The sequence below is a fragment of the Notolabrus celidotus genome, chromosome 15 (assembly GCF_009762535.1).
Source record: "Notolabrus celidotus isolate fNotCel1 chromosome 15, fNotCel1.pri, whole genome shotgun sequence".
Lineage (NCBI taxonomy): Eukaryota > Metazoa > Chordata > Actinopteri > Labriformes > Labridae > Notolabrus > Notolabrus celidotus.
In genome coordinates, this window is record NC_048286.1 from 26,568,105 (window position 1) to 26,587,832 (window position 19,728).

General features: G+C 41.1%; 1 protein-coding gene across 1 annotated transcript; it reads left to right on the top strand.

Annotated features, from left to right (window-relative positions):
* Positions 1-2,337: 2,337 nt before the first annotated feature.
* LOC117827379 (kidney mitochondrial carrier protein 1) lies at positions 2,338-11,082 on the top strand. The gene is made up of 9 exons (XM_034703971.1): positions 2,338-2,573; positions 2,693-2,840; positions 3,937-4,031; positions 4,295-4,380; positions 5,200-5,295; positions 5,373-5,497; positions 5,864-5,987; positions 9,231-9,311; positions 9,837-11,082. Exons 1-9 carry the CDS (start codon positions 2,510-2,512, stop codon positions 9,876-9,878), a joined length of 861 nt encoding a protein of 286 aa, XP_034559862.1. The 5' UTR covers positions 2,338-2,509; the 3' UTR covers positions 9,879-11,082.
* Positions 11,083-19,728: the final 8,646 nt, after the last annotated feature.

Genomic DNA, 19,728 nt, shown 5'->3' on the forward strand with positions numbered 1-19,728 from the left:
TTTAGTTATGATGTGTTACAGAGATGAATGATTAACATTACAGTAGACTTTGAAAGTTAAGCATTGCAAGAAGATTTGCAAAAAAGAGATGTAGTATGAGGAATCTGCAGATCTTTGACAGCTGGTACACTTGGCATGTTGATAGAGTGTATGCTGTGGAAAAAGTAAGCATAACACTGTCTTCTGTCCTGTCTAAACCATGTTCCAAGTACAGGTTATTTGATATTTACAGTAAATATGAGCATGAATTACATGCAGGATGCAGGGAGATGTGTTGACAAGGCAAACTTAAAGTAAAGTAAAAGGTACCCTCATAATAAGACCTGTTGACCTTATTAGAGTAATATTGTCTTTTGTATGTATCTCATCCAAAAAGCACAATAGTAATCTACAATTTTGAGAAAATGTGAAAAGTAACCTTAGGAGCCACCATTGTTGTTATTGTATGACATGTTTTGTCCTTTTAATGTCTTTATTTGGAGGATAGGAGAATGGATAGAGTAAGAAACTTGGAAGAGAGCATGGAGAATGACATGCAGCAAAGGGCCACCAGTTTTATTTGAACCCTTGATGCCTGAGTTGAGGACCATAGCTTCTGTACATGGGGTGCCTAACTCTAGTGACATCACATAGGCACACAGTTGTTCCCACAGACACAAACAAACATGTGTGTTGTTGCTCAACTATGGTTACGTCTCTCTCAATGTAGATCAAAATGTGTGAACAACTGTGCTTAGAGCTGTCCACTTATGATCCCAACACCCGGGACACATGTTAACACCACTGAACTTGAAGCTTGAACACCAGGTATTCAACCCCTCTCTCTCTCTGGGCTGGCTTTGAGGAGCAGTCCCTCGACGAGAGTTTGTGGGAAGAACAGAATAGTTATTTGACTTCACTACCCAAAGTGCATTGCAGTGTAAATAACATTGGAAACCTATTAGTGAATTTCCTTTTCAAATGTTTTAAAGGTAGTAATCTTGCGTTTTTTTTACCAAATAAAAAAGTTAACTTTGTTACTCCACTATGCTCCAACATGTCTTATTATGTAGGGTGCCTTTTTTCTTTTCTTCTTTTCTTTTTTTTCTTTTTTTCTTTTAGGTTTCTCCCCTCCCTTCTTATCTTCATTTCATTTTACTTTATTTTATTGTTTTGTTTAATCTTGATCTTTTTAGGGAGCCATTTTTAACATCTGGCAAGGGACTATAGATATAAACTAGCCTTTTGGCTAATTCTGTCATATATACAGAAGTGTTCATTAATATGCATGGTCCTTTTAAATAAATAAATAAACATTGCATATTTGCACAAATGATGTAGCTGTCCTGCACAGGAAAAATAATTACATAGTATTTGTCAGTTATCCATGCATTTTGTTTGTTTATGTTATTGGAGAACTCCTCACTGCATTTGACCTTTTATTTACCAGTCAATAAAATAGTTGTTGTCCAAAGGATGTTCCAAAATGTGCTTGACATTGACCTCTGTATGTTGGATGTGCTACATACATAGACTATAAAATATGGACGTCGTATCCATGACGTCACCCATCTGTTTCTGAAGCGCTGTTTTGAGGCCATATTGCGGCTGTCGAGCAATTGTGACGTAAAGAGGCGGGGTTTGAACCTCCTAGCCAACAGATACAGTGTTCCCGCCTGCCAATCAATTCAGCTGTGCCTCTCATTGGAAGACTCATAATCTCAATATCTTCGAAATTGCCGCATTAGAAAAAAATTCACCCCCGTACAGTGTGTGCCGATTGAGAAATTAGCTATCCAGACTACACTTGGGCCCACTCTGTCAGTCAACTCAGCTACATATGAGCTACATTTTCCCAAACTGCTTTTTGTACCAGGCTGTAAACATGTTTATTTCTGCTGTAAAGATCGCCTTTTTTGGATTGGTGTGTACATGGTTTCCAGTACCTCCGGAGCCAGCCTGAAGCGGATCCTCGATGAACTGCAGTTTTTAGAACTTCTGCATTGGACTCATATTTTTAGACGAGGGGTTGCCGCTTAATTTGACCTTTTATTTACTGGTCTATAAAATAGTTCTTGTCCAAAGGATGTTCCAAAATGTGCTTGATATTGACCTCTGTATGTTGAATGTGCTAAACATGATATTTGAACATTTTGTTGTAGATGAGACTTCAGAGGAAGGAAGCAATACAACAACTTCCCCTATTTCATCATCTCCCTGCTCCTTCCTACAGTCTTGAGCGGTCGCTAAGCAACAAGCAGTGGGCGGAGAGAATTGAGACAGTAGCCAATAGAGGGGAAGTAGGCGGGGCTTCTTCTGAGACAGGCTGTGGGAGGCGGGGCTTCTTCTAAGACTGGCTACAGGAGGGGGGGGGCACACCATATGGGCCACACAGGACTGGACTCCACTCACGCCGGCAGGGATTGAAGCACAGCTGCACCCTTGGAAGTACTAGTTTCAGGATTCAATACAGGTCCCCGCGCTCTGCAGGGAGGTTTTCACGTTACTCTGTCCACGACTGAAGGGAAACATGTCTAACCAGAACTGGAAGCCCTTTGTCTTCGGCGGGCTGGCGTCTGTGACGGCGGAGTGCGGTGAGTGATAGGAGGGGAGGCGGGGGGCCCGAGCTGCGTGCATATCTGGTAATAATGATGCGAGTCTTAATCGAGATACTGTGTTTTTGAAAGGGTTATCATAGTGCTTTGTGTTGCAGGTACCTTCCCAATCGACCTCACCAAGACACGTCTTCAAGTTCAAGGCCAAGTGGGGGACAGCAAATACCGAGAGATCCGCTACAGAGGCATGCTCCATGCTATAGTGAGGATAGGCAGAGAGGAGGGGCCACGGGCTCTCTATTCAGGGTCAGTATGGAGGATGTGCCTGCATGCATGTGTATTCAACTGTCTCTTTATCTTTGCCTTCAAGGCTTTGTATTAAATCCACATTTAGGCAGTGCTTCTATATGATCCTACAGTGCTTTCTTTATTCTTCTAAATGCTTACACTTCCTCATTTATGAACACTTCCTGTTTTTGTTACAGTCATGGTTCTAATAACCAATTTGACTCTAACTATGGAAGCCCTAAAAGGACATGGTCCATATGTTGCTCAGTTTCCCCAAAGACAGTAATGTTAGTTGTTTTCTCGAAATCTTCAATCAATCAATCAATCAAGCTTTATTTATATAGAAAGTTTCATACAAATCAAATGCAACCCAAAGAGCTTTACAGCGATTGAAAAACGAGAAAGAAGATTTTAAAAAGGGTAAGGATAAAAGTTGAAATAAAACTAAGGCTAGAAATATCAATAAGACTGAGTAGATAAATAAAATGAATAAATTAATGAATAAATAAAAAAAGAATAAAGTAACAGTTAAAACTACTAAAAATAATAAAGTAACATTTAAATCAATATTACATTTAAAAGTAAGTAATACAATTGTTAAAACCTACATAAAAGCCAAACTGAATAAATATGTTTTTAGTTTATTTTTAAAAGTCTCAATATCTCTGTCAGCTCTTCTCATCTTGACTTATATTTCTTATAATCTCAGAACAACAAATCTTGTTTTCTCATGATAATTCAATAACTTTCTAACGATGTAGAAAACAATAGGCTAAACTCAGGTGATGTTGCTAGTGCCCACCCTAATGAGGTCGGTCATGCCATCTTTGTTTATTTTGTGCTTTTTCAACCCTGTGGTATGAGATATGATCATCTAACAGTAAGTCAAGTTCTGGAAACAAGGTCAATCACATGTATCAACACGTGTCCCTTCAGGGCTTTCATACCTAACTACCTGAACATGTCTGTCTTAGTTGTATGTATGTATGCCTGTCTTAGTTGTTTTTGTCCTAGTTCTCCTTTAATACATGTGTCTTAGCTACTGTTGTATGCCTGTAAAGCCCCCTGAGACATCATGTCAAAGAGTGATGGAGATAAACTTTGACTTTTACAGAATAGCTCCTGCCATGCTACGCCAGGCCTCGTATGGGACCATAAAAATCGGCACTTACCAGAGCTTAAAGCGTCTGTTTGTGGACCGGCCGGAGGGTGAGTCCCAGTTTCTCTCTCTCTTACTCCCTCACACACTTGGAGCAGCCAGGGACACATTCCTCATGAAGGGGAGGGGGGGTTGGGGGGTTGCAGATGTGCGTGTGACCTATTTAAATGTGTCTCCTCATATTCTCATACCAAAAACGTATTGTGCGCCTGTGGAAACACTGTAGATAAACTGCAGCTGACTGCTCAATGGATTTTATAAAATGTTGCTTGTTCACAGTTACACTCTGCCTCCCACTCTTCTTCTCTTTCAGATGAGACGCTGCTGACTAATGTGTTATGTGGTATTGTCTCTGGTGTCGTCTCCTCCTCCATCGCCAACCCCACTGATGTGCTGAAGGTATCTGTTCGCTCACAAAAACAGTCCTAGACCCCTTTGTTATTGTTTAAATTACCTGCTGCTAGTTGTCTTCCCGAGGCTGTAAAACCGGTTTGACAGTTACCTGGCACGTAAGGATCTAAAAACGAAAGAAACTGCAGCCTGTTTTCACTTTGCATAGTTTTTTAAACGTGCTGCTGGAGCTACTTGTGCAGCCTTGAAGAGGATAGTTCTTTGAAAAACATACATTTTGCTCCAGGCTGAGGGTGCAGCCTTTTGGTTTGCACGCACAGTCGAGTAAAGGGCATCTTAGTGCTATCAGGAGGAGACCCACTTGTTGAGTATTTATAGAATGAAGGCTCAACGGCTTAACATACTGTTCTGTAAGAGATATGGGTGCATAAATATTATGTGCTTATCTGTACACACAATGTTTTGCCAGGAGTCTCCTCTTCATGCATATTATGGCGTGCTGACCTCTTGTCAACAAGTTGTGTGTTTGTGTGTGTGTGTGTGTGTGTGTTTAAGGTTTAACAGACTAGTGGATGTGGCTGCAGGTTTGGAACATTGTGTTTGTGAAAACAGAGTCTGGTCTGTAACGGCAGCCATTTTAAATGAAAACAAGTCGAGGAGGGGCTGGAGAGTTTCTGGCGAAGTGGACAGAAATAATATCCTCTAAGACATCCTGCTTGCCAAAACTCTCTTTGCTTTCACATTCCGTCGTGAGCTTGGTGAAGAAACTCCGAGCTTTGCTTGGTGAACCCACTGTATTCCACTCTGATTGTGCTTTCAGCTTCTCAAGTTCAAATTCACGAACCCTGCCTCTATCTGTCCTTGTAGATCCGCATGCAGGCTCAGGGAAATGTGATCCAGGGCAGCATGATGGGCAACTTCATTAACATCTACCAGCAGGAAGGAACCAGAGGGCTGTGGAAGGTACAGACAAGTCTGAATAATAATGCTCAATCTCTGCTCATTTTGACTTGGCTTTGACATCATGTTCTCTTCATCAGGGCGTCTCTCTGACCGCTCAGCGGGCAGCCATCGTGGTCGGGGTTGAGCTGCCGGTCTATGATATCACCAAGAAGCATCTGATCCTCTCAGGTTACATGGGGGACACCGTGTACACACACTTCCTGTGAGTTTGCAGAGTCACATCACTGCAATGAAATCCCTTGTTTGAGACATATCTGACACTTTAAAATCTTTACCTGGAGAGAACAATCAAACACAGCCATGCTGAGTGTATTCATTAAACTGAACTCAGATATATAAAAACATTTAGAGGCAACCTTTGACATAGCTTTGTATTTTTGGCTTCACGTCTCACTCAAAGTACTTTTTAAACCCTAAAAAGATTAAAAATGTTTTAAAAGTGAACAGTTCTCTACCTCCCGGGAAGTAGTCCAAGTTTGATTTCTTTGCAGCAACAGCACAGCAGTGGCTGTTATGTTCGGACAGAATTGCTGATGATCATATTTCCCTGTGTCTTGTGGACACCCAGGTCCAGCTTTGTGTGCGGCCTTGCAGGGGCTTTGGCCTCCAACCCAGTGGATGTAGTCCGGACACGCATGATGAACCAGAGAGGAGGAGCTCTGTACCAGGGGACACTGGACTGTATACTGCAGGTCAGACACCGCTCACAAATGTGCCCATTTCCTTGATAAAAGCTAATCTGACTTTTCCATTAGATTTAGGATTATTAGAGAAAACACCACTTTAGTGTGTTTGAAGCATCAATGCAGCCACCAGAAGTAAAACCTTAATGTTGGGCTGGTAAACAAACAACAACAACAAGGTCACATTGTAAACATTGCCACCACAGAGCCTCAAATCTGTCTGTGTCCTGCCTGATGAAGTGAAATACCCCAACAAACTCTGAAGGTTTTTTTTTGCCCCTTGTTACTTATCTTTTACTCAGACATGTAAAGGCTTCAAAAGTGGGGACTGGAATATTTACTTTTTGTGTTATTGTTTTGATCCTACATACATGTTCCCTTATTCTAGAAGCTAAACTAAAGAAAGCTAACAGGGACCATAGGGAAGAAAGGAGGGGATGACATGCCCCTTGTTGGTTTGAATCCAATAGAGGATGTTGCAATATCAGCTTTAGTGCATGAGACACAGATTGTTCTAGAAATCCCCTAAAATTATGATAACCACTGAGCTTGCTGTGAGAATCTGACCAAAAACCTGATAATAAAACTAAAAATTCTGAGACACAGGCTTGGTAATGCAAAATACCAACTCTACAGCACTTTATGTGTGATCATCTATAGGGACTCAAAATCATCATCCTTAACCATCTGTGGGTTCCACTGAATGAAGCCTTAGTTTTGACGCTCATAACTCTCCAAAAAAATCCACAGGACAACTCGATGACCGGTTCAACTGTTTATTTCAGGAACAATACAAAACAGTACAGAAAGGTGTCAATTTTCCAAGTTTGTATCCACAAAATCCAAAACAAGAATACAAGAGAGCAAGGTCAAAAAACTGTGTGGCTCCACTGTCTCCACTTGCCTAACTCCTCATTAATTAAAAAACAAAACTTAACAAGGGGGCGGGGTTACAGCATGCATGATGAAGCCACCCATCCAACACATGACATCCTATGTCACACATCCGCGTACCATTTTAATATTATGAGAGATTACTTACATCATTATGAACTTTAACTATTTATCATCTTTTTATAAATGTATATATTTATCTTAATCCTTTTAAATGAACTATTTATGTAAGTTATTACTTGGACATGAACTTAAATTATTACATCATCAAAAATTGCATTTAGGCTCCTACACAATCTGTTGCATTTTAGCTAGTGATTTCAAAAGAAACAAAGAAACCAGAGAACACTTTAGAGTGAACATCAGATAAAATGCATGTGAGCACGTCTGTTGTTTACAACTTCACCTCAGAAAACAGCTCTGTAATAAGTTTTGAAGCATAATTAAACTCACCGGAAGCACTAATCCCACAGGATTAGCATTATCTGGGGACCTCTGGTAATTAGTGTATTCACCCCTGACGTCAGTGTTTCATGTGGCACTTTCAACCTGAACAAGTAAAGACTTTACTCAAATTTAAGGCGCTGCATGACTTCCACCTTGTCTCTGGCGGTTGCACACTGCAGGAAACCAGACGTCCACATCTTCTATAAAGAACATGCATTAAAAACACATGAAAGGACTTAATTTTGTATAAAGTTTATAAGCTACCACTCAGTAAAGTAGTTTGTATAGAGCCCAACCTGACTTCCCCCTATTTTCAATAGTCACAGATATTGATTTGAAAGTGTCTGCACAGCTGATCTGGTGTTTGCCAAGCAGGAATCTATAAAGTGCTGCACTCTTTTTTAAAAATGTGTACAAAAACATGCAACCTCCGGTCTCAAAATATGAAGCCCCTGCAGGAGTGTTTTAAACTGGAGTTCATCGAGCGTCCGCTTGAGGCTGGCTGCAGAAACACCAGAAGCCACATAGACACCAATTCAAAAAACACAATCTTTACGGCATAAATTAACATGTTTACAGTTTGGGTCTGAAGAGCTCATTTCTCTATCGGCACACACTGTACGGGGGCAAATTTTTTCTAATGCAACAGTTCAGAAGATATTAGGATTATGAGTTTTGCCCACTTAAGGACATGACTGACTTGACTGACAGGTGGGAACACTGTCGCTGTTGACGAGGAGGCTCAAAGCCTGCCTCTTTACTCCACACTAGCTTGAAAGAAGTTAGGATGACTTCAGCATTTCCAATATGGCTCCCGCCGACTATTGGCTTCAATACAGCACCCAGGAACAGATGGGTGACGTCACAGATACTACGTCCATTATTTATAGTCTATGGGTGCACCTCATGTTTTGCAGTCAACGTTGCCTTAATGTACACTTACTGCTCACACTGAAAAGGTGAGAAACCGTCAAACCATCAAAGTGATGCAGCTGAATCACCCTAGAACTTTAACTTCACAAAACACAGACATGGGGGCGCCGTTTGCCTAGCGGTCTAAGCGTGCTCCATATACAGAGGCTATAGCCCTCGTCGCAGAGGTCGCAGGTCGGATTCAAACCTCGACTATTTGCTACGTGTTCCCCGACTCTGTACTCCCCACATTTCCTGTCTCTCTTCAGCTGTTCTGTCCATTAAAGGCGAAAATGCCCCAAAATATAACTTAAAAAAACAAACCAAAAAAACAACAACACAGACATGCTCGATTTGCACACACCCTCCACAATTCCCACACATTTTCAGAGGTTTCCAGGTAACACTGACGCTGTGTGAAAGGGTAGTGGGGTATGAAGCAACAGCAACACTGTTTCATAACTTCAGTGTTACTAACACAAACTTTCATTTTGTTTGTGTTTTATGTTATTACATTTAATATCTTCGATGACCTCTGTAGTTTATATAGCGACTCGTTAGCAAAGCACTTACTGATGTAGTTAATGTTGTGTAACAAAAACCTGGACATTTCTGAAGGCTTACACTAACTACAGACTTATTCAACAACAACAAACCTTAGGAGAGGGAACTGGAAGTACAGAAATGCTAAGTTCATTACAGGTTTCAGGACTCATTCTTGCAGCTCTCCATACAGGACCTTGTGTTACTGTTCAAACTCATCATGACTTTCATCCATTTATATTGTGTTTTTTTAATCATGTTTATAGCTGCTACCATGCTCAAAAATATTGCTTTTCTGTGATGTCTGTTTTAATATAATGAGGCTTCCCACTTGGATCAAACCTAATTGTTGCTCATATCCCGATCCCTGCTCAAAAACGCCCGAAGAAGACTTCATAATGATCATCAGAGGATAATCAGATAAAATGGCTCTTTAACTTGTTTGCTTTCTTACAGACGTGGCGCTCTGAGGGTTTCATGGCTCTCTACAAGGGATTCTTCCCCAACTGGCTCCGTCTGGGACCGTGGAACATCATTGTATCCTTTAACCATCTCATTAGTGCACCATTAGTCTGTTTACATACAGAAAGTCCTCTGTGATGCAATACCTTCTGTGCTGCAGAAATCAGCGGGAAACCAGTAAATTCTGTTATGCATTCATTGACTTTCAGGATATGCTGGAGTAGAGGAGAGCTAATCTCATAATGCTAGTTAACTCTCTTATGTAAGTTTGAAACTACTGCCTCAGTATCCCACTGCCCACGCCCACAGGGGAGGGATAGGGGCCTCTGTGGGGGGTAAGTGGAGAGAGAAGGAGGGAAGTATGAACTCCCCCCAAAGAGTTTCAGAGGGAAGTGAAGTGCTGGCAGCTCGTCATCGTGCTCCAACCAGGCCTGAAAAAATGTAATGAGATTATTGACTTGTTACAGCAGACTGAGGTAACAAGGGAGCGGTAACAAGGGAGCCTTTGAGCTCGAGCACAGAGAGAGCCAGCACTTCTCAGTGAGCCTCCACAGAAAATTTTCCACTCGTCTCTCTGCTGCTCCTTAACTCTGCCTCCAGTTCTTCCTCACTTACGAGCAGCTGAAGAAGATCGATGTGTGACTGACAGAATGAGACGGTGACGATGAGACGAGTGTGGGTGCAACGCTCCGAGACGAGCAGAGAGGACCAAAAATCGGGAATGGCTGGATGGGGATCCTTAATGGAACCACTGCACAGGGGGGGGCAATATTGATGTAGACCCACATATGAGGGGCGGCATGAGAGTCTGCCTGCTTCCTTGCTTGGGCTGCATGTCGCAGAAAGCCTGTGGCAAGTGTGGAAGACACTCGTATATGATGTTTCAGCTCATCCAAATGCTATGTTAAGCTTAAAAGCTCATTTGAATCTGATAGTGGCCCTTTAAATTCACGTCCCCAAAATAGGAGAGAAATTGGAAATGTCAAAACAGTCGAAGACTTTTGTTTTTTGAAGCTTTTTTTCAGTTTCCTACACCTGAAAGTGTTCTCCAAATTGAGTGCCTTAGCTTGTGATGCAGGCTGTCTGCGCCCGAGTCACATTAAGACCGGGAACGTTTGATAGCAGCTGATAATCACAGTTATCATTCCCTTTTTTAAAAAAGACAAATATTTGTTTTTGAGCCCACAAACTTAAACTGTGATCTTGCCCTTTTTTGGTTCTTTTCTACATTTCTAAATTGGGATTTGGGTGTTTTTGAAAAGGTGAAAATATTTATTCTTAGAAGCCTCTGGAGGATTCACAGAGTCAAGAGCCAAGAATACATGCCGGTCTACTGTAATAAATAACAGCCTTTAGTACAGTGTCGGTGCTCAGACACAGACACATATCACATGCCCATATGAGGCCAGACTGGTGGTCCCTCATTCCAGTGAATGCAGACAGTATATATAGCCTGGGGGCAGCTGGGGTCTACTCTGCACTCCCTGGGTCCTTACGTTATCTTATACTGTACAGACTTATGATACACATGCTGAGTCATCCTACATATTGTATCACACACTGCTCTGCTTTTGGACCAATGGGACTTAATAGTTTCCAAAGGTGCTGTATTTATTGCTCAAACATATTAAACCCACTGAACATGGTCCACTCCAGGTGTGTTTTCATGAACAGTATTTGCACGCTGTATGCTTAAATGTGGGCTTTGATAAAGAGCGACTATATTGTTATGTGTGTGTGTGTGTGAGATGCTAAATTGCTGCCAAAGTGTAAGCGTGTGCAATTTTGTCATACATATAAATGTGCTGCAGCCTTGAATATTTGGAATAAAAGAGAAAAACAACCATTTCAGTGTACTTCTTTGTTTTGACCACAGTGTGGCGCTGTGGTAACATACACCAGCCCTCCACATCTCGACCCAGTTGAATCAAATCGGTCTTTCTGAGTCCTCGTGGATTCTAAACCCTAAACTTTGAGGCCATGGATCTAGCACAGTTTTGTTGTTTCCGAGGGACTGCCCGGTTTATTTCAAACACACATGTTCACACTGATTCTCACAAACAATGATTTATGATTTATTCATGGGGATCCCACATGTAACTGCTCTTTTATTTCAGTGGGTAAATTCCCAGTTTTCCCTCATCAGACTCGTTTTTGAGGAGATGATGGGAGCTCAAGGGAAATGTTGAAGTGAACTTGTAGTCTCTCGGTATGTGTGTGTGTGTGTGTGTATGCCTGCCTGCCTTGTTCTTTTATTTAGGGAGCCTCACCAGGGGACGCATTACTACTGTGACTGTTATTGCTTCATCTGAACCAGCATGAGATGCAATGACACGTTATTGTTGATGTGACAATCATAGCTGCTCTGAATAAATCAATTCTAAACAATAAAACAGACACGATGAAGGAGACGAGACACAAAGGGAAACAACCCTGTGTTAATTCTACTGTTGCTCCAGCTACCACACAAATAAATGCACCAAATTAAGTTAGCTCTGTTTGCCTGAACTTTAAGCTAGCAGCTGGCATTCATTAAAAGAAGCTCCTTTTGTTATGCAAGCCCAAATACAAATACAAAGACAGGTTAGGACAGACATTTCAACATCGGGGGAATTAAAAACAACAACATAATACCATAAATAAGAGAGAATTTAAAGATAATAAACGGGCTACTAAACTGTGAAAGCTCTTGTGTTGACATAATGAGTATGACCGTCAATGTGCCGAAGATCCAGTCATTTAGTTATGTTTCCTTTATATCACAGGTTTGCAATGTTATTGGCTTCTGATAAAGCTTATAGTTAAAGCTGGCTCAGGCTTTGACCAGCTCTTAGTTATGCTGCTATAGGCTTAGACTGCCGGGGAACCTTCTCACCTTTCCCTTTGGATGTCTTGGACTCTAGCAGCAACAGCTACTACTACTACTACTACTACTTCTTACCTCATCACTATCACCGCTCCCTCTCTCTCTTATTCTCCTCTATCCCTCTTTCCAACCCCAACTCGGTCAAGGCAGATGTTTGTCTAACATGAGTCTGGTTCTGCTCCAGGTGTCTGCCTGTTAAAAGGAAGTTTTTCCTCCCAATGCTCATGGTGGATTAAGGTGGGGTAAGACTGAATCTTATCCTGTCTTGATGTTGGGTCTTTGGTAATAATATAATATACAGTATGGTCTAGACCAGGGGTTCTCAAACTTTTTTGGCTTGTGTACCCCCTTTCAAAAACAATTTCAGCCAAGTATCCCCTTGTATGGCCGAGAAAAAATGTCTGGGAAAATAACATGAATAAATGTATGCATGTGGTTTTACCATGTCATAATAACATTGAAATGAAAGATGACACAAATTCTATACTTTTGTAGTGTAATATTTTTCAGAAATTATAAAAGATTGAGGCAGCTAGAACCTTTGATTGCCCAAGGAGCACACCAATTTATTTCTGTCAAACAAGAAGCATCAAGATGTATCACAGTTACAAGAGTTAAAACACATTTCCTCTTTTTTGTGCATTTATTTTCCTCTCCTTATGTCTTCCCATTTAGAGGGGGGGGTTCCCAAGCGGTTTTGCCAATAATATATTTTATGAATGAATATGCTCAATTTGGAAATAGTGCCCTATTTGATGTTTTATTGAAATAAAAATTAAAGGCTGTTGATAAAGTTGTTTTTAATCAGATTTTTTCAAAATTTGTTGTGATGCAACTTTTATTTTTTACATTTGTCACGTACCCTTGCAGTACTCCCACGTACCCCTAGGGGTACACATACCCCCATTTGAGAATCACTGGTCTAGACCTGCTCTGTTTGCAAAAGCATCTTGAGATAATGTTTGTTGGGATTTGGCGCTATACAAATAAAGATTGATTGATTCTTATCATGCTGGCTTCACTTAAGCTTTCTGGTTATACTAAGTGAGCTGATGGGAATGATATTTTTATGTTTTTGTCAGGCCATTTAGCTTCTTTAAAATACTTTAGACTTAGACTAAACTTTAATTAAAAACAGAGAGTAAGGGTCTTCAAAAGAAAATCTTCATTAGGTGGTTATACGGTGGCCCTGAAGTGCAAATCACAATGGCAAATCAGAAAACACAACCGCAATTCAGAAAACACAATGGCATTAACCAAACCAGAAGAAGTAGGTACCCGTCGGGGGACATGGTTTACATGTTTCGACATTGTGTTTTCTGATTTGCCGTAGTGTTTTTAATTTGCCGTTGTGTTTTGCACTTCAGGGCCACCGTATAATCATGATATAAGCAGGACAAAGTCCTTAGTGGTGTCTGGTTCTCATGGGCAATGATGTCTTCAATGTCATCAATGAAAATCTGATAATGCAGATCTGGCTGAGCATTATCCCTTTCTAGGCAGGTTTTGTGAAGTCATAACAACAACACTAAAAAAAAGTTATAAATATGACCCTGATAAAGAAAAGCAGCTGACATCAGAGTCAAATCAAGGTTTAAAAACATCCCTCACAGTCCATAAGGCGAGCTGAAAGAGGGAAAAGAATAATGCCTTACTTGTGCCAGGATTTGGCATCTATAAGTGGGCATTATAGTCTGCTGCCTGGCATCACGTCTCTGGCACAGTCCTCTACAAGCTGGACAAGTGTTGCCACAGGGGATTCCAGCAGTCACAGACATGCTGCATTTTGGGTATTATTTGCTGCCTGGCCCAAGGGTGCAGAGGGCTGGCTCTATTGTGTTGCAGGGATCAGAGTGAGCTTTTGTGTCGGAGGGATAAGGCTCTGCTCTGCTCCAAACACCCTGCCCTCTGATTTTTTTTTCTCCTTGTTTTTTTGTTCTTTCAGCCGTTTCTCAGATGAAAACACAGCTCGCCACAACACACGGGTGAATAAATGGAAGGATAAATGGACGGGCGGATAGAAGTGTAGACAAGGAGACAGATCTATCGTGGTCTGTTGATCCATTTGGAACAAGTATTGTGCTTCTTCTGGGCTGCACAGTGCTGACAAAGAAAAAAATCACAGGCCGATTGCCATTCCTTTGTGCTCAATATTGCAGCTGAGATATGGGCTGGAGTACAACAGAACAGTTTTTCTTTCTCAGTTTTTGAAAGATGCTCAGAAAATGCCCGGCTGCTTAGTTTGAGTAAAATGGATGATTCTCCCTCCTGAAAACGTATTGTTTACAGGCTGCAGATTCTGAATTACATCAATGTTGCTCAGGAAACTGTCTGAAACGTCTTTCTCTGGCAGGAAAAAAGTGCAGCCTTCTGCAATTTGAAAATGTGCCTGTAGTGAATATTGTGATAAATTGTACAGCCATGTCAGGTCTGTGAACAACAAGCTGACAGAGTGAAGATTTGAAACACAGGGAGCAAAATATCCTGCAAGAAAAAAAGTCAAATGACGCTTTTAAAGAAGTCTTTTACCTGACAAACATCAGAGGGGGTTCTAAAGCAAATTTCAGAAAGAGACAAATATCAGAGTCCCTGCAGGACAAAGGGGAAATGTTACACAGATGGCAGGAGGATGACACAAAGCCATGTGGGGTTGTGAGATCGATATAAAAATTCAGTTTGACATTTGAAGACATGCTTTTTCTTTTTTTTGTCTGGACTCTGAAACAGATTAGAGGATTGGTACCATTCTTGTGTCTGTAGACTAAACATGTTTCTGGAGCCAACAGCCAGTTAGCTTAGCTTAAAGGCAGACAACATTTACATTTACATATTTTTCAGAAGACATTTTAACGTGCAAGACAGGAAGTGTAAAAAAACAAACAACAAACAAACACTATTCAGCAATAAGTTATGCCACAGACTCTCCAATTCACCAGAGAGAAGTAGTAGATTTTCTTTTTTACACTTTAGTTTTGTAATAAATAAACACAAAATACCAGTTCATCATTAAAAGATGCTGTGGACGGGGCGCTGGTGGCCTAGCGGTGTAAGCGCCCCACATACAAAGGCCACAGTCCTCGTTGCAGGGGTCGCCGTTGTTTCTACCAAGCAGTAGCCTCTGACGTTGGAAAATTAATCAAATGCAAAAGTGCAAAAAATAAACTGTAGTTCCTTCAAAGCAGTTTTGGTCTTTTTGCCAGGGGGGCAATTTTTGTTACTAGTCACTAATTTTGATAATGTTCAAGCTTGGAGTTATGGATATTTTCTAGAATTAGGAGAATAGCTGAGTTTACTGAAGGGGGATGCATTGTAGTCATTTGTCACTCAGCAGGACCCCAACTCAAACTTTTTGCCGGTGTTCTATCAAATAGTGCTTCCCATGTAGATGTGTTACCAAGCTGCTCTGTGCATACATAGAGTCAGAATCCTGGGCTATGATCACTAATGGAAACATCATTTGAGTTATCACAGAAGTTTCCCCTCTCTCTCTTTCAGCCTGTTGACTCTTGTTCTTCCTCTGTAAACCTCAGCTTATAGAAGTGTCCTCTTTTGTCCACAGTAAATGGCAGGTTATCATCAATGTCACAATCACTCATTTTTTAGTTGATTGTATTTTTTCTCTCTTTTGAAGTCCAAATGACCCCAACAGCTGATTGGTGAGCTGCAGGAGGAGAATCACGTTTGTTGGAGTCGTGCAAATACAATGTTGGGGTTTCCAACAAAACAGTGCAGCATTAAAATTTTCTGAATAGAGCGTACACTTACATCTGTATTGGTGTTTGGTGTTATTAGGGTTTCTCAGAATTAGCTTTACTATGCAGTAAAGTTGATCCCGTCTGCAGCTCTTGATAGTCTAGCTTCTGTTGTTGTACTCTGGCCACTTTCTCAACAAGAAGCTGAGGATCCTCTGTGGTTTAAACACTTACCATTGACAAGAACCTAATACAGCCACACATACATGTTTCTTTTTTAAAGAGAGCTTTCTTTTCAAGGATTCATTTAAAGCTAGGGTTGGTAGTAACGGAAAACTTGAAATGAATGTAGCATTTCCTTCGGCCCAGTCTGAACTTCTCACTCTCAACAGTGCAGCAAACTATATTTGAGTGACTTCAAGTGCCTTCAACTCTGTTTTTTTTTCTCATTTCTTTTTTTTTCAGTGAAAACTGAAACATGCACATGAGAAAGAGGTAGAAGTATAAACAAGCTACATTTTTACGCCTGAGCATCTTGAACATTGTCACCTGCTGTCTGTCATCATAAACAGAATGATCAGAAAAAGGTGCCTCCAGTTCTTGCCTGCTACATCGGTAAACATGTTCGTGTGCCTGAGCCGATGATTCATCCGAGCTAAAACTCCTCATCCAAACAAACAACGTGCTGCTAAATCACAGCACAGTCGACCTACATTCACACAGCGCTGGAAGGGGACTGGGACCCCGGGGAGACAGGATCACAAGGATGAGCCGCTGGTAATGCTGCTCCATTGTTTCATTAAGACGGGAACAGGCCAACAGTGTGAATGCTAAAGGAGATAAAGGGAGCGGAGATTTGTTCCACATGTTGGTTTCTTTGACTTCAGGAGTCACCAAAAGTGAAGATGTGTCACTGAGTAGGCTTTGTAATGTTCCTGAGACATGTGTAGAGTTTGAGTGACCTTTTCACGGCCTTTGGATCTGTTGAAGAAATACTCAGACATTTAGGGAAAAACACATCATCGTCATAAATTAAGAATCCTCAATTCCTAGAGCTAGATGAAAAGACTCCTCTGTCTGTTAGAATCTTTGAAGCTAAATGGTTAACCTAGATTTCTGAAACTCCTGCATTATTTTCATGTGTTTCTTTTAACCGTCTAAAATCCCTTTTTTGTGTACCCCAAAATAAAGAGCAACTAAGTCCATGGAAGAAATAGGTTGGGATGGATAACTGGGTTGAACTTTTACCCTGGAGACAGGTCCTAGTTCAAGTACTGTGTGAAACAAAACATAATTTATTATTTGGCCCCAATCTCTGAGCACATCGGCTATCATCTGACGAGGATAAATTGTTTGGGAGCATCGGCCAGTTTTGGGGGGCGTCTGGTGAAGCCAGGTTATTCTGAGAGCTGCTTAAGGATTTCCAGGTCTTGACTTCCTTTTCGGTGTACTTGTAATTGTTTTCAGACTGACCAACAACTGAAGGGGCATGACTGATTTGGAGCTGAGAGACTCAATTTACAGCCAGCTTTGTTAACTGCACTTACAAGTTTAAATTCATCAGCTGATATATTCTGGGATTGTATAATAGCTGATGTGTTCTGCCCCTTTTTGCTCCCCTCGCTTACTGCTGCATGCGTATTATTCCTGATAATGCTTGCTGAAACACATATGGATGATGCTTCTCTGTCGACACACAGAAACTATTACTCTACCTGAAAACTTTGGAAGTTTTGGTCCTTAAATCTAAGAAACTACAACTGTTTTTAACACAGTGTGGTTTCTGTGTGGTAAGCTTCTTGTCCCAATTAAATATAGTTCTCACCTACATGCATATTCAGTCAAAGTTGATCCTGACTGGACTGTTATCAAACCAGGACAAGAAACAGACTTTAAGTCCCTTGATGTATACCATTTTGATGATGAATTGTATTTAATCCAAAAAAACATTTGAAATTTGGGGGGTTGTTTTTAAAAAGACTGTTGATATATATTGTTTTGTGTACACATAGACAGGACAATATTGCCGGTATTTAAAGCTTCTGTGAGGAACTTTTTATTTATATCACTTTTGGTGCCCCATTGTGGACAAAGTGATACCTCTTATCTCTTGTTCTCCACATGCAAAAGTAGTGTTTTCAACAAAAACCTCACCCTACTGTCTTTTATCAGCCGGATTTATCACTCAATGTGATTATTTGCCATGAAAACAGCCGAAAAAGGGAGTTTCTAAAGCCAAATGACAATCATGTGGTCTGACACCTACCCCCACTGAGTGGTTTAAGGCATTAAAAATGACAACACAGAAGGTATCAGTGTTGTTGTTTATGGTTTTGTTTGCTTTTGAAGGTCATAGAGAGGCATCAGTGTTGGTTTCAGTCTGTTTCTCAGCTGGTGAAAAACTCCTCATAGTGCCTTTAAGCATGTTACTAATTTTTAATAAATGTGCTTGAACATTTTTGACTGTTTTTTATGTTGTACTAAATACACATTTGACACCACAGGGTACAAATGGTTTGTCACTGGGGCAGTACCCTTCTGAAGAACAAAAATGTACCTTTGGAAAGGTTACATTTTTTGTTCTTAGAGCATTTAGGTCCTTTATTACCCCACAGGGGTACATAAATGCCACAGTGAGGTACAAACCGTTAGGATACTAGTACGTACCATTCTTAAGGGGTACATTGGGTGTACCTTCGAGGGCACTGCCCCAGTGACGAACTGTTAGACCCTTAAAAGGTACAAATTTAGCACATTTTTTCTGACGGGTTAGCTTTTCTTTCTTTTGACAGGGGGTTAGCTTTACTTGCCTATAGCCAAGTAAAGCTAACCTAAAGTCTTTCCTTCTCCATCTGCAAAACAGTCAGTATACATTACTATTTTAAATGTCATTACATGTTCTAAGTAATACCACAATATTAGACACCATAATGATTTCAAATATGTGTCATCTGCTGTAGAAATCTGCAGTAGTTTATCCCATCTTTCACTCTGATGTGGCTTCTTTTTGGAGACTACAACCCAAAACTGGGTTGGAAAAAAAAATGACAAGACTCCTGATGAGCTGGGAATAATGTCATCACAACATCACTGAGTTCTTGTCAGACGTGTTCAGTCTTATGTAATTCCCGGGGAGAAACACTAGGCAGAGCTCATGTGCTTTTCTTCCAGTCATGACATGAAAACAGAGAAGTAGGCACACCATCTGCCTGTCCCCAACCTCCAAACTCCATCTCCCTCTCTCCCTCTATAACCCGCTCAGTCACAGCTCCCTCATTAATATCCCAGCTTCTGATACCGGATAAATATTCAAATATTCAGGGGCATCAGTTTCCTTGGACGGCTGATTTAAAATTCCCTGCCCTCAGGCACAGCAGGCACAATCCAAACACACACACACACACACACACACACACACACACACACACACACACACACACACACACACACACACTGCAGCCTCTGATGTGTGATGGTGGCGTTACAAGGATTGCTCATTGACACCGGAGCCCTCTCACATACACATCACAGCCTGAAGCTGCTGCTCTCCACTCTTTTTTTTAAGGTGGCAAAGGTATGGAGGATAAAGTAGAAGGAAGTGGGGAAATGAAGTGTAAGACCGAGGGATAGAGGATAAGAATGAACTGTTGGACTGCGATGTTAGGCAGAGTCAACCGGAGGAGGTACAGGGCGATCTTTATGGAAACTCTGATGCTGTGGAAGTCGAGGATGAGTGCCTGAAGAAAGAGAATAGAAGATGACAAGGGGAGAAAGGCTCAATATGAGAGAGAGGAGAGTGTGCAACGCATGTCCCGATCCTCTGCTGAGCTCCAATTAGGATCCATATGAAGCCTCGAAGACACAAGTTGTCAACCACTGCGCCAAGGAATCACAACGCAAATGGCCTGTGAGAGCTAAGACACCGGCACTGACA